This window comes from Leuciscus leuciscus, assembly GCF_965113295.1.
Source record: "Leuciscus leuciscus genome assembly, chromosome: 1".
Classification (NCBI taxonomy): Eukaryota; Metazoa; Chordata; class Actinopteri; order Cypriniformes; family Leuciscidae; genus Leuciscus; species Leuciscus leuciscus.
Window position 1 is genome coordinate 46,253,693 of NC_138725.1, and position 14,084 is coordinate 46,267,776.

The 14,084-nt window shown below is 37.5% G+C and overlaps 1 protein-coding gene across 5 annotated transcripts in view; it reads left to right on the forward strand.

Moving 5' to 3' along the window:
* sdk1a (sidekick cell adhesion molecule 1a) overlaps positions 1 to 13,405 on the forward strand; it is a 370,173-nt gene extending 356,768 nt beyond the window's left edge. For 2 of the 5 annotated variants that reach the window (XM_082188880.1, XM_082188884.1), the window contains exons 36-45: positions 670 to 785; positions 1,661 to 1,847; positions 3,153 to 3,290; positions 4,763 to 4,924; positions 5,178 to 5,303; positions 6,817 to 6,981; positions 10,238 to 10,375; positions 10,582 to 10,702; positions 11,637 to 11,769; positions 11,872 to 13,405. In XM_082188880.1, the coding sequence (XP_082045006.1) occupies positions 670 to 785; positions 1,661 to 1,847; positions 3,153 to 3,290; positions 4,763 to 4,924; positions 5,178 to 5,303; positions 6,817 to 6,981; positions 10,238 to 10,375; positions 10,582 to 10,702; positions 11,637 to 11,769; positions 11,872 to 12,144 (1,559 nt within the window). In that variant the 3' untranslated portion in view covers positions 12,145 to 13,405. The remainder of the gene's footprint in view (positions 1 to 669; positions 786 to 1,660; positions 1,848 to 3,152; positions 3,291 to 4,762; positions 4,925 to 5,177; positions 5,304 to 6,816; positions 6,982 to 10,237; positions 10,376 to 10,581; positions 10,703 to 11,636; positions 11,770 to 11,871) is intronic. The other 3 variants (XM_082188881.1, XM_082188882.1, XM_082188883.1) reach the window with 3 other exon arrangements.
* Positions 13,406 to 14,084: the final 679 nt, after the last annotated feature.

The window sequence follows — 14,084 nt, forward strand, 5'->3', positions numbered from 1 at the left end:
CCTCATGTCATTCCAAATCCATAAGACTTTCATTTATATTCAGAACACAAATGAAGTTATTTTCAGTGAAATCTGAGAGATTTATGTCCCTCCATTGAAAGTCTATTCACCCACAATATGATCAGCTTTTATTCCTATATAAAAATTGATCAGCGAACGTACATAGAGCACTCAAATGTAGTAAAGAGAAGCTGAAGATGAACGAAAGTCTTGCGGGTTTGGAACAGCTTGAGAGAGTTATTTACTTATTACAAAATATTTTTTCTAGTTTGGTTTTGGACCAGAGTTAAAAAAGTGAAATGAAAAGTCTCTCATCATATATTCAACCTCATGTCATCTGCATGGCTTTCTTTTTTCTGTGGATCACAAAAGAAGATATTCAGTTTTTTAAAAATTGGTTACCAAATAGTTTTGGTGCCCATTGACTTTCATTTACAAAAACACTGAGACATTTCACAAAATATCTTCTTTTGTGTTCCTCATAAGTAAGAAAATCACAAAGGTTCAGCACAAGTGGAAACATGGGGAATAGATTGGGCACCAGCCCCAAAGCAGCATGAGCGCTTTTTTTTTTTTTTTTTTTTTTTGCAGGGCACAATGTCTTTTGTAGTGGTTAGCTGGAGGAATTGAGTGTGATGTATTTACAGTATCTCCTGTGCTCTTTCGTAGCCCCCTCTGTGGCCCCTCAGAACATCCAGATCAACACTTTGTCATCCACACAGCTGGAGGTTCAGTGGGAGCCGCCCCCTGCCGAGACCCAAAATGGCATCATTCAGGGATATAAGGTGACATCCCCAAACCACCCACCTCGTCCAATCTCTCTCATACTCTTATTATCTGTCCTATTTTTCTCCTCCCCTCGAACTGTACTGTCATTTCAAGCTCTCTAGGGTGGAAGAATAGCTACAGTCTGTTTCTTTTGTCTTCATTTTCTTTTCTTGTATTCTCCACAGATTTACTGTATTAGATTATAGCGTTAGACAGTAAGTTTTGTAGAAGCCATGAATTAATGATCATGGGTGAGGGTTTAGTGAATATCTGCTGAAATATACATGAAGTTGATTCAGTATATAAAAATGTCCTGGCAGTAATATGGAATATTCATGTTAATCCAGAAATCCTTGTTGTTTTCATTGAATTTTCAGTTCCGCATGATCAGTGAAGAAACTATAAACCCACTGCTCATTTCACCTCTTCAATAAAGAGTTTGCCATTTTTTTAATATAACTATAATGGATGACATAAATTTGATTTTTAAACATGGTTTTGGTACTGAATGTCAATATAGCATTTCAGCTGTGTCAAAATGTACAATATAGTCAAATATATGACCAAAAAAAAAAAAGCTTCCCAGGGATCCCAGACAGATGGAACAAAAGATTTTATTTAATAATACAAAAATGTTCTACACATTGGTTTTATTATCTATCTATCTATCTATCTATCTATCTATCTATCTATCTATCTATCTAGTCCCTGTCTGTGGTCCCTGTGTTGGCTAAGAATAGGTCTCTAAAAGTTGAGTAAGTTAAGTACTATTTAGGGCCACTATACATTGTCAATGCAGTCATGGCTGAAAGGGTTGCAGGATGCTGTGCTTTGTGCCAGACAAAGTTTAGTTCTATACACTCACTCCACCTATGTCTTTCATTGCCTGTAGATTCTTTACTGGGAGAATGACAGTCAGAATGAAACGGAGAAAGTTAAGATTCTCTTCCGGCCTGAAACCAACATGAGACTGAAGAACCTGACCAGCTACACGTACTATATGGTCAAGCTGTCTGCCTTCAATGCTGCGGGAGACGGTCCGTTCAGTGAGCCCAGGAGGGGGCGCACTCTTCAGGCAGGTGAGCGTCTGCACAAATCATCCTAATTGCCATTAAACCCCCATTTAGAACTGACCACAGAGCCCCCCCTCTGACCTGAGCACCAACCGTTACACCCTTAAAGGCTAACCTATAAATCTGACCGCAGACAGCGCGCCAAGGGCAATATGTCCACTTCCATATTGTGTTCTTCTCCATGCATGAAAACCAGGTCGACACCTGATGGAGCATGTGGCATTATATCACCGTTGCATCATTCACATTAGCAATTCATGTGTTCTGCATTAAATCATTCACTCTATAAATGTTGTCGGAATGAATTACGCACAAGCAGGGAATGATTTGACCTCAGGCTCCACCTCACTGAAATGACAGGGAGGGGCTCGTTACCCACGAGTCACTTAAAAAAAAAACAATTTTAAAATTATTCAAATGGTCTTGATGTGACCTCATTTGTTCAAACAGAGGAAATTCACCACCTCTGCCTCACTTTGACATTTCCTAAAGCAACAAGCTGCATTTGTGTAAGAGTACGGAACTGCATAGCTAGCATTGTAAAATCTCTGAGAGAGTGGGATATACTCATTTTTATCTATTTAAAATGTATTACAAATATTACAACTGACTCTAAAATCTAATTAGATGAGCCACATTTAAAAGCTGTTGCAAAATATACTCACACCTGTGACCACATACTGAATTATTTAAACACTCTACAGTTGAACTAAAAACTGAATTAAACACTTTACATTTATTAATACTGAAATTAATATTATTAAGCAATTTATTGAACATTTACCAAACATATTTAGAGCTTTTTAATGTAAGTTTATTTGCTGCAAAATGGTGCCAAAAGTTAATTGCACTTTTTTTGACAACTTTGAATTTAATTATTGATAGAATTTTTTACATCAGTAATTAAATACAAAGTAGTCCAAAAAGCGCAATAAACTTTTTGAGTAGGATGACTCATTTGATGAATGAAATGAATTATAGTGATGACTGATGAGTTAAATATATGAAAACATGTTTTAAGTTATAAAACAACTATCTTAGAGTCCTTTATCAAATTGCTGTTTTATACAAGCAATTAGCCTTTCTGAAGATTTCAGGAAAAAGTTTGTATTTTATAATTATAGTGATATGAAACTGTAATGTGCTCAAGATTCTCATGTGAATACATTGTGCATAAGAACACTGCTTAATCCTGGCAAAATCACTGTATTGTATGTACAGCCTCAAGTGGCTTATTGCTTTAATCTAGTGTATCTGACAGGAGTGAAAGTCTGTATTTGTTGCATTCATCAAACTATACCGTTCTCGCAGCCCCCAGCGCTCCCAGCTTCATCAGTTTCTCTGAGGTGACCAGCAGCACTCTGAACGTGTCCTGGGGTTTCCCACTGTCCCCTAACGGTGTGGTGGAAGGCTACAGAGTGGTATATGAGCCCACCGCCCCTATTCAAGGTCAGTCTAGAGCTGCACAATTAATTGTTAACAGATTGCAATCTCGATTTAAACACCCACGCTATCTTATTCCTAAATGACAATGATTCAGCAATGTCTATTAAGCTTCTGACAAGTACAATCACAGCGGAGCATTCTGCTTTGCTGCTGACCTAGAGAGAGCAGTTCTCATGTATAGGTATGAATCAGCTTCACAAACAGTCTTTTCAACCACGCACTATCATTATTTCTGTTACATAATTCAAAGGATTGCAGAAGTACTAGGATAAAAGTTGATAGTTCGAGTATAAACACTGATGCCTATGGAACCGATTAAAATACAGTAAATCACCTATTGAAAATACTTTGATGCTTCAAATAAAGATTGTCAAGTCAAGTCAAGTTTATTTGTATAGCGCTTTTCACAATACAGATTGTATCAAAGCAGCTTCACAGTATTAAATTAAAATAATACAACAAAGTTTTTTCCAAGAGGAATTTATTGATTGATAAAATTAAATTAAATATCCCCAAAATATCCCCAACTGAGCAAGCCAAAGGCAACAGTGGCAAGGAACCGAAAAACTCCATCAAGTGACCTAATGGTGTCCTAAAACTCCATCAGGTGCCTTAATGGAGAAAAAAAAAACCTTGGGAGAACCCAGGCTCAGTCGGGGGCCAGTTCTCCTCAAATAGATCAAATTGTATCAATTACATCTTTACAGCAGTAGGTGGCGACAAATGACTGATACAAAATTTATTTCTCATGGAATCATTCGAGAGATTTGTTCAAAAACGTCTTTTTTGAGTGAGTCATTGAATAATTAATTCAAACTAAAATTAAATAAAATATTTTTTTCATAGACTGCGGCCATTAACATTTTGTCAGAACCTCTTGTAAATGACTTATTTTGTTTAGTTGCCAGAGTTAGTTCAGAATCGTGGGAGAATCGTGATCTTACAGTAAACCAAAAAATCGTGATTCTCAATTAATCCAGAATCGTGTAGCTCTAATCTATAACATGTTTTCACTGTATCAGAGTCTGTTTTCATAATGTTCGTGTTCTAACGGAGGCTTTTTTTAACATCGCTAGTAGTGTTTTAATGTGTGGTGATGATGTGAGGATTTGTTTACATAAACTCATTTTCTTTTATTGTTTCAATGGCTCTGTGTTCAATTTTCAGTGAAAAATGGATGACTTTAAGAATATTTCTTAATGCCAATGTTTATAGTTCATAGTACAGAACTAGAGTAATTCATTTTGAGATTAACTCACTGTTCTTAGGTAGGAAGATACTGTCGCATTGTGTAATGTTTGTTTGCCTAAATGATTCTTGTGCGGTAGTGTGTAATCATGCAAACTTTGTGTGTGTGTGTGTGTGTGTGTGTGTGTGTGTGTGTGTGTGTGTGTGTGTGTGTGTGTGTGTGTGTGTGTGTGTGTGTGTGTGTGTGTGTGTGTGTGTGTGTGTGTGTGTGTGTGTGTGCGCATTAGGTGTGACTAAAGTGGTAACGGTGGATATCCGTGGCAGCTGGCAGCGCTGGCTGAAGGTGCGTGACCTGACCAAGGGCATGACCTATTGCTTCCGCGTGCAGGCCAAGACTATCGCCTACGGGCCTGAGGCAGAGGCCAACATCACAGCAGGTCCTGTCAAAGGTGAGCTACACAACCACAACCAAAAAAACACACCAACAAACAGATCAGCAAAACTCTCAGGGTCGCTGAGCACAGCTTACATTCCCCACTCCTCAGCGAGAGGTGTCAGAAATCCAGGCTGTGAAAAAAACCCTGCGTGGATCAATATCTCACAGTGGTGTAGGCGTTTGCTTTAGCTTTATTCCTGTACTCACAAGGGTCGGATTGCTCGCCTGTTCTTCTCAGTTCACTGCACGCTCTCCTCTCTGTCTAGGATCTCCTGGATCACCTGTAGAAATGTCAATCACAAAGACAGGATCCATGCTCAGCATCCAATGGACACCGGGGGAAACAGGAGCAGGACATGTGACTGGCTATGTGATTGAAGCGCGGCCCTCAGGTACAGCACTCAAAACTTAATTTTTTTTGAGTGAGAAAAGTGTTGACCAGTACTACCAAGGTAATGGACCAGGTTTTTGTTACTTGGTTACAGTTACTTGGCAACAGTTAAGTTATATTACTTTATAACTTGGTGGGGAAAAATTATTATTATTACTATTAATAATAATAATCACAACACACTGGGCCAGCTACTATTTGAATACATTGAACATCCGCTATACATATTTCCATTTTAAATATACATATTTAAAACTTAACTTTAAAGTAGCAATCAAACTTTAATGAAAATCAAAGTGCTGCCAAAGTTCTTTGCGCTTTTTCAACCACCGTGACTTTTATTACTGATGAAGAAAATCATGTTGAATGCTCTGAAATTAATTTAGTGTTGCTAATTAAAAGTGAAATGAATCACTGTTGTTATTGTTAACTAAAACTGTTAAAAATGTAAATGGGAATTAAAAAACTGAAATAAGTTGAAGTGCTTAAATTAAAACTGAACTGAAATAAAATAATTAAATAAAAAATGTAATAATTAAAGCTATATATAACTTTTTTTTAATTAATAAAAATGACAAAGCACAACAAAATTACTAAAACTTTAAAGTTAAAGTGAAAACTAAAAAGCTAATTCGAAATATTAATAAAAACTAAAATAATATATAAATAATGTTATTTTATAAATTATTTAGTGTTTTTAATCCTATTGCTTTTACGTTATGTTAATATTTGTGTAATATACTGTAAATAGTCATTATTTTCATAGAACATCTTTAGATTTTAGATTTGACCAGGAATCATGTGAATAAATGCTTCTTTATTACAGTCAAGGTTCAACTTTTTGCCACACCTGAAAGTCTGATAATTTACCAACCGTTTCTTACCAGAAACCTGTATTTTGCTTCTTCTTTTTTTTTAAATATTGTTGTCACTATGACACTATGGCTTCCTTCCATATTTGATTAATGCAAGTCATTGCATAATTTGCAGTATAATTTACAAGAAGATCCTATAAACTGCACTTGTCGCACTGACTCGCACATCGTAATTTTGTTCCATTTTTTGCATTAGAGAAAAAAACCTGAAGCTCTGAAATTTTGTTTTCACTGAGGTAAAAATCACTAGAATATATATCTTTTTAAATAGTTTTTTACAAGTTTTTCATATTTCCAGTTCAAACCATGTAATGTTGCAGTTCCTTTTGAAGTTAGCTGCCAAAACGAATTTCTACTCACATTTGGCGCTTGGTGAGTGTTCGTTTAGGAGCCTGATTGCTGGTCTGAAATCATCTACTGAACATTTATTTGTCATTGTTGCTGGGATACATTGATATAACTGCCCTTTCCATATCAGCATGGTTATTCACATTGAACAACATTGCCTGTCGGGCAATGAAACAGCTGTTACCTGCTCTTGATGTCAGCATCTGCTAAGTATAATGGGACACTGTAATGAACTTAGTGCTTCCAAGTGCATGATGACATTTTCACTGGAAGTGACCTTGCTCTCCGCAGATGAGGGCGTGTGGGATACGTTTGTGCGGCACCTGCCTCCCACCAGCACCTCTCACTCTGTGAGTCTGGACCGCCTGCGGCAGGGCATCAGCTACCAGTTCAGAGTGCTGGCCATCAATGAGTTCGGCTACGGTGAGCCGAGTGCGCCCTCTGCTGCCATGTCAGGTAATAATGTCAGGCCTCCTGTGCTGTGATGAGTCATCAAAGAGATTTTGACAGGGTGTTGCATCAGTTACAGTTACTGTTGATATTATTTAGCTCTTATGTGACTTTTACACCCACATGAACTCTACTCACCATGTACTCCCATAAAAGCTGCTTTTTCTTGGCTCACAGGGCTTAATGTAGTTATCAGATATGTTTCATTTCAACCTCCAACTAAAAATTATGTTGGAGAAAAACACAAAAATTTGATAAATGTAGAAATATAGTAAGAGTATCAGGCTTTAAAATGAATATGAGAAGCATAGCTCTGATGAGAAATGATTGAGTTCATATTGAGTTCTCTTATTTGATTGCACACTTTATCTTGACACAGTTTAAAACATCTTGGAGATCTTATCTGATCACACTTGATATTACAGGAGAACAATTTGTAAAGCACGAGACTTCTCCAAGTCTCCTCCGTTTAATTTCATTACTGTCTGTGAAAATGAGTTGAGAAAGAGATCACACTGCAAAAAAACAAATTATAATAATAATTTGGCAACACTTTAGAATAGAACAAATGAGTAAAACAATATTAACATTCTAACGTCAGTACCGGTATCTACTATTTTTTAATACCTCCCAGAGGACGACTAAGAACTACTATATACAGGTTTAAAATGAACAAGAGTAATGAACAACTTATAATTAATTCTAAAGTAAAGATGGTAGCACTTTATGTACTTACTATGTACTGATTATAGTAATAGCAATAACTGGGTAATAACTAGATGGTAACCATGAACCTATCCTTAAATCTAACCTTAACCTATGTAGTTACCCTATATTACCAAGTACTTTCTTAGGTAAGTACACTGTAAGTACACATACTGTAAAATACAGTGCAACTGTAAAGATCATGGTAACCTACTAGTAATGATTCAAGTGTTACCAAATCCTTCAGGTATTCAAGTACTAATATTTTGGAACAGTACTCTAAAGTGAAAAGCTTGATAACTCCGTAGTTATGTTGACTGAAGTCATTGTAAGCTTTTCAGGTTTTTGTAAGTTTTTTTTATATATAATCAAAGTAAATTATTAAAGGGGTGCTATTATGCTTTTCCACTTTTTCAACTTTAGTTTGTGTGTTGCTGTTTCAGCATTTAAAAAAAACTTGCGGTTATGGAAGGGCGGGACATTTCCCAAACATGCTCTAAGCACTGCCAATAAGAACACACTGGGCCAGCTAACCAATCACAGCACATTTTGTATTTCGGAAGGAGGGGCTTCGCCGAAATCAGCGTGTTCGAGACAGACTTTGGAGAGAGGTGCTGTAATAATGTTAAATGTGTGAAAAATAATGCGTTTTTGTACAATCAAGCATGAAAACATATTCCAGTGCACCCCTAAAACAAAATCAAGACTTCGTAAAAGGGCATAATATGACCCCTTTAAAACAAGAATATATATATATATATACACCAATGGGCTCAAATGAATAAACTTCATTCAAAGGCAAAGCAAGATTACATTTCCTACCCCGTATTTTAAGCAAAACTTTGATACATTTTTGATACACAACTTAATATCTTGTGTCATTTTGCTTCTCAAGTAAATGTATCTTGATTTAAGAATGTTTAGATATTTGTACTGGAAAACAAGACTATATTTGTGAATTTGTGATTTACAGGTTTGGCTTTTCTTTTGACTCTTTTGCTATTCTAAATGTTTACTCATCGAGATTGCTTTGTTTTCATGTGTTTTCCTGTGGTTGAGCAACCACATCCTCAATTTGTAACACATGAACTCTGAACTACCAGTCCTGCTCCCTTATCACAGATGATACAACCAATTACTGACCTATTGCTTTAAAAGGAAAGAATATCAATGAAACTGAGATCATATAGAGGCCAATGCCTTAAAAGGAACCTGAAGCGAGATTTATGTGTTGATCAAATATAGTCAAGACCTTTGTATCTCTAAATATTATATCTGAGATATAACACTGTAAAAGGTTTCAAAATGCTTACTTAGTCTCACCCGATTAGTTTGTTGTTTGTTGTTGATAGCAATAGCCAAACAAAGTGTTTTTAATTTGTGATATTATAAACTGAGTCATGATTAATTGTACTTTTATTTTAGCTTTAACCTCAACAAGATTGCCGTCAGTAACAAAGCATTAATTTGAAAGCAGGATTTCAATGATATCAACTAAAGTATACAAAGAAAGCTTTCAGAACAAAAAAAAAATGAAGCTGTCAAAGAAGAGAGCTTTCTTCTCCGTCTCTCTCTTTAGCCATTGGCTTGTGCTTTCAAGAAAAAGGTCTATGTTGCCTCAGCCCTTAATTAATGCAGTGTTGTGCAAGTCTTAGAGGTCTTTTTGTAAATGAAAAGCAAAGTATGTTATCAACATCTCGCGTGTCATGGGACTGAAATATTCATACCACAGGCATGCTCCAATCTGTCTGTGAGTTGATGTCACTGCAGCTCAAAATTGCTGTCAGAGTAGTCCATCAGTGGCTGTCACATGTGACTGGAGAGTTCTGGCACATTTGGGCCATGCTCTCCTTTGCTCTAGAGCACTAGAGATAAGACGCAGGCCAATAAACATGCGTCAGTGCTGCTCTAAATATGGGAGATGATCCCTGCTGCTTCTCTCAAGTAATAAAATATTTTGGCAACTTGGCGAGTATTGCTATTAAACTCAAGGTTTAAACTCAAGTTTGAAAATACATAATTGAAATGAAGTGATCACACTTCAGCCTAGTAGGCAATATAACAGGTGAAAGACATGGCATCGACTTGCATTGAATGATCGAGAGACCTATTTAGAGGCTGGAATACACTATATGACAGAGTTTAAAACACTAAACAACTAATGACCACACACTACCAGACTTTCAAGTTGTTCCGAACACGGCAAGCTTACACAGAAACGTGCTCTTTATTTCTTGGAGACACATGACAAATGAAAAAAACTGGACAGAATTGTAGTCTAAAAAGCTAAATAACTTTGCGCCATCATACACTACGCGAAGTTCTGTGAAATCTGTCAACTCCAACTGGCCGAAACCTGCAGTCTGACCTTTGGGATACTAGCTTCTGTCAACTGTAGATTGGGGGAAAGTCTAGGGCAGGCAAAAGTCAAGTAGTTTAAAGACAAAGAATCCTGCCAGAACAACCACCCACAGCAAGTTTTGCATGCCAAAAATATAAACAGTCTACTTTTCTATCTTTCAAGTCTTTATATTTCATTTTTCTTTGTCCTAAACAGCCCAACTGGACACCCCGTTTTATGAGGAGTGGTGGTTTCTCATCGTGTTGGCATTGTGCGGTCTGATTCTGCTGTTGCTGTTGGTTTTTGGTCTGGTCTTGCACGGACAGAACAGGAAGTACAAGAGCTGTGGAACAGGTGACCTAAAACAAACCTCTTCGGCCTTCTCACGACACATCCGTCCATCCTCCCTCACATAATCATTATGTGCTGTAAATCCGCATACATATTCATCCAGATAAACACGTCCACCCACTCAGACTCCCACACCGTCCAGCAAACATTGATTCAAATTTGACCCAGGTGCTGTTTTTGCTGTGATGATGATATGCTGACTGCTGTAGGTAAAGCTGTGTCCACGGTGGAGGAGACAGTCACACTGGACAATGGAGGCTTCACGGCTCTAGAGCTCAACAGCAGGCCCATTCATGTCAAGAGTGTCTTCCTGAGGAAAAATGGCACCAGGTACTGTAAAGAACACTGCTTCCATTTTTTCCCCAGACCAAGCATGCCTACATTCTGGTTAGGCTTATTGTAGATTTCATGACATTTTCCATTGTATTTTATCAAATAGTGGAGAGCAGTTATAAATACTACTGCAAACCCATATTTATATCACATATTTAGTCTTTAACTTTGAAAGACATGGTTAACTTTGGACCAAACCTTTTTTTAGTGTGTGTGGGGCGAGGGGTCTTCTCACAAATAGAATGGGCCTTTTCTAAGAGACTTGTGAAAAAGAAAGATATAATAGTAGAATAATTTCCCCAAAAAATAGATAGATTGATAACAAATAATAATTCTTCCCCCAAGCAATGCAGTTCCTCAGCAATGTATACAAATATTTGACAATTTCAAAGTTTACTCACCCTCATGTCGTTCCAAACCTGTATGACTTTCTTTCTGCTGTGGAACATAAAATAATATATTTTGAGAAAAGTTTGAGTGTTTGTTTGGGTTTTTTTTTTTTTTTTTTTTTTTGCTACACACAATCGAGGTCAATGGTCACCAAAACCATTACCAACATTCTCCAAAATATTATGCAGAAGAGAGTAAGTCATACAGCTTTGGAACAACATGAGGGTAAGTAAATAATAATATCATTTTTATTTCTGTGTGAACTAACCCTTTAAGGAGCATTTACCGTTGTTCAGCAAACGTTTGTGGGCGAAGTCCAGTTGTTTCAGTCTGAATTCATGCAGGTGTGAGGAGTACATCAGAAATAGAACGGGGCATAGAACAAATCGTGCAGACAGAATCAGTATCACTATTATAATGGGTCTTTTGTCGCATTGTGCCGCTCGCGTCCCGTGTAGACACGCTGTTAGTTGTTAGTTGCATCTAGGGACACTTAAGGTTAGAGGGATCACTTTTTTAAGCACTTTGTTTTCTCTTCAAGCAGGTCCCCTCCCCGACCCAATCCAGCTGGACTCCGCTATTCCGATGAAGACATCTGTAGCAACTACAACGGTGTGGTTTCCACAGAGAGCACCGCACTGACAGAGAGGCCTGCAGAGATGTCCGAGTCTGAGGTGGAGTGATGCTTATTCACTCTATTGGTGTTTATTTTGACTGGATGAGCGTACATAATCTTCCAGATGTGTGATTTCCCCTGTCGTATTTCCATCAATCAGGCCACAGACAGCGAATGCGAAGAGGAGCCCATCAAACACTCGTTTGTGAATCACTACATGAGCGACCCGTCGTACTTCAACTCGTGGAAGCGGCAGCAGAAGGGGCTAAAGCAGACACTGGCCTGTTCCTACGAGGAGTGTGCCAGCGGGGACACCGAGTCCTACTATCAGACAGTGGTCACACAGCACAGCGTGGGCGGGGTCTACACCCCTGCTGGCCAGCCCGCGCCAGGCTCACGGACTCCCGTCACAGGCTTCTCCTCGTTCGTGTGACGCACAGAAGGACTCTTTGTGGCTCGGACAACATAGTTGCAGAGGAAATTCTCTGATTTCGCACAGTACTATCACCACAAGCACTACAAGAGACATCACATGTGAACCGCTCAACGAGTTGCTGGATCCTGAATGTACTCGATTAGTGATCGTGATTATTATTAAGGGGAGAAGAGGTTTAAAAAAAGATTTTTATATGCCAGTACCGAAGAGTTACTGTTACTGTATGTGTCCCTCCTGTTTGCAGCCTTGGATGTGAAAGATGCATAAATGTCTGTGGGTTTTATTAAGCAGGACGCAACAGAAAAAGCCTGTAGATGTGACGAGACATTCCCGCTCTAGTGAACGGCACATATTCACACGTAACATTCCTGCCCTTACCACATTGAAGAGAACATAAGGAAAAAGCTAAGTGAAAAACACGCTGTAATTACTGTATACTCTTGTCTGAATAATCTCATCTCACCGTCAGGGTCGCTATATATACATGTTGCACTCGAGACCGTAAAGGTCATGAAATGTAAATCTTCTCTAATGGATTTGATTCGCGTTCACGCTGCCTGGATAATGAAGCACGGATGATTCCAGTATATTCTCTATAGACTCACCAGCAAGAAACCTAAAGAGGCTGTTAGAAGAAGCCAGAAAGCTCTGGTTCCCTGCCTCCGTGTGATCAGACGGTGAGACAGTGCCAGATGTGTTGTGATTTGTGCCATTGCTCATTCTCACACAAATCAAACATCAAGTTCGTAGTTTTTTTTTTTTTTTTGCTTTTACTTTTCTTGTTTTGTTCCTGTCTGTTTGGCCTCGCTTAGGAACTGCAAACACTCACTTGAAATGATTTAAAGAATGAATGTATGAATTGTATGTGAGGAGATCAGTATGCAGTTGCTACATAATGTTCTGCACTTTTGAGCCATAAATACTTCAGTTTCCTTCTTTTCTTCGATATGATCGAATATTTGTTTTCTTTTTTTACAGGCTTGTAAAAAGTGTAATTTTACAGTGCGATTTTAGAATTAATTTGTATGGATTTTGTTGTTCGCTGTAGTGTTCTTCAGAAGTGACGTACAGTAGTTCTGTTGTACTTTCATAAGAAGTATGAATTTTTGCAGTTCTTGAAAATGCCAACACAACAAATACAGTAATCAAACAAGAGTGTACTGTTATGGAAATGTTTGTTTCATTCCCACCCAGTGTTTTAGCACAAGTGTATGTCATGGACTTTCATGAAGTAAAGATTTTTTTATGATAAATTAAATGTTTGTTGTTTACTTTAATGCCTCCAACTGCAGAGATGTCTTCTTGATATTACTTCAACATGCACCCAACACTAAATCATGACAACTGTTAAAGTGGGCATGAAACATAAGTTGAGATTCTTTTCTTCCCTATTGTGACGTATATCCAAGTGAAACGGCTTCTCACACAAGAAAAATGTAGGGCAGGGCTTGATTTTTAAATTCAATTATCCCTTTCATTACAGAATAGACCATAGCTGTATTTTGTATCACTGTCCTGACTGACGGCTGAAAGTTGGGAAGTTCATGGAAAATTCATTTATTATTGTAACAATTTGAATAAAGGAGTGAAGTGTTAAGAGTATTATGTAAAATTATATTTCTTTTCTGCAATATTTAAACAGTAAAACAATTCATGAAACAGATAAATGTAAAGGGAACATACAAAAACAACAATAAATATTGTACAAAAAAATAGTGTAATCAATGAAAGAAAAAAAAAAAGTTTATAAATGTAACTCCTTGTACTAACAACATCTTTATCCTAAAATCATAATTCAGCCTTTCAGTTTAAATCTGCCTTCATGTAGTTTACTTTGGTCTGAATGTAAGCTAGTGTGGTTCTATTTTGTTCACCCAAAAGCTATTTAGAAATATATAGGGTGAATTTTGGTAAACTGGGTCATTCAAAGGGTTAGT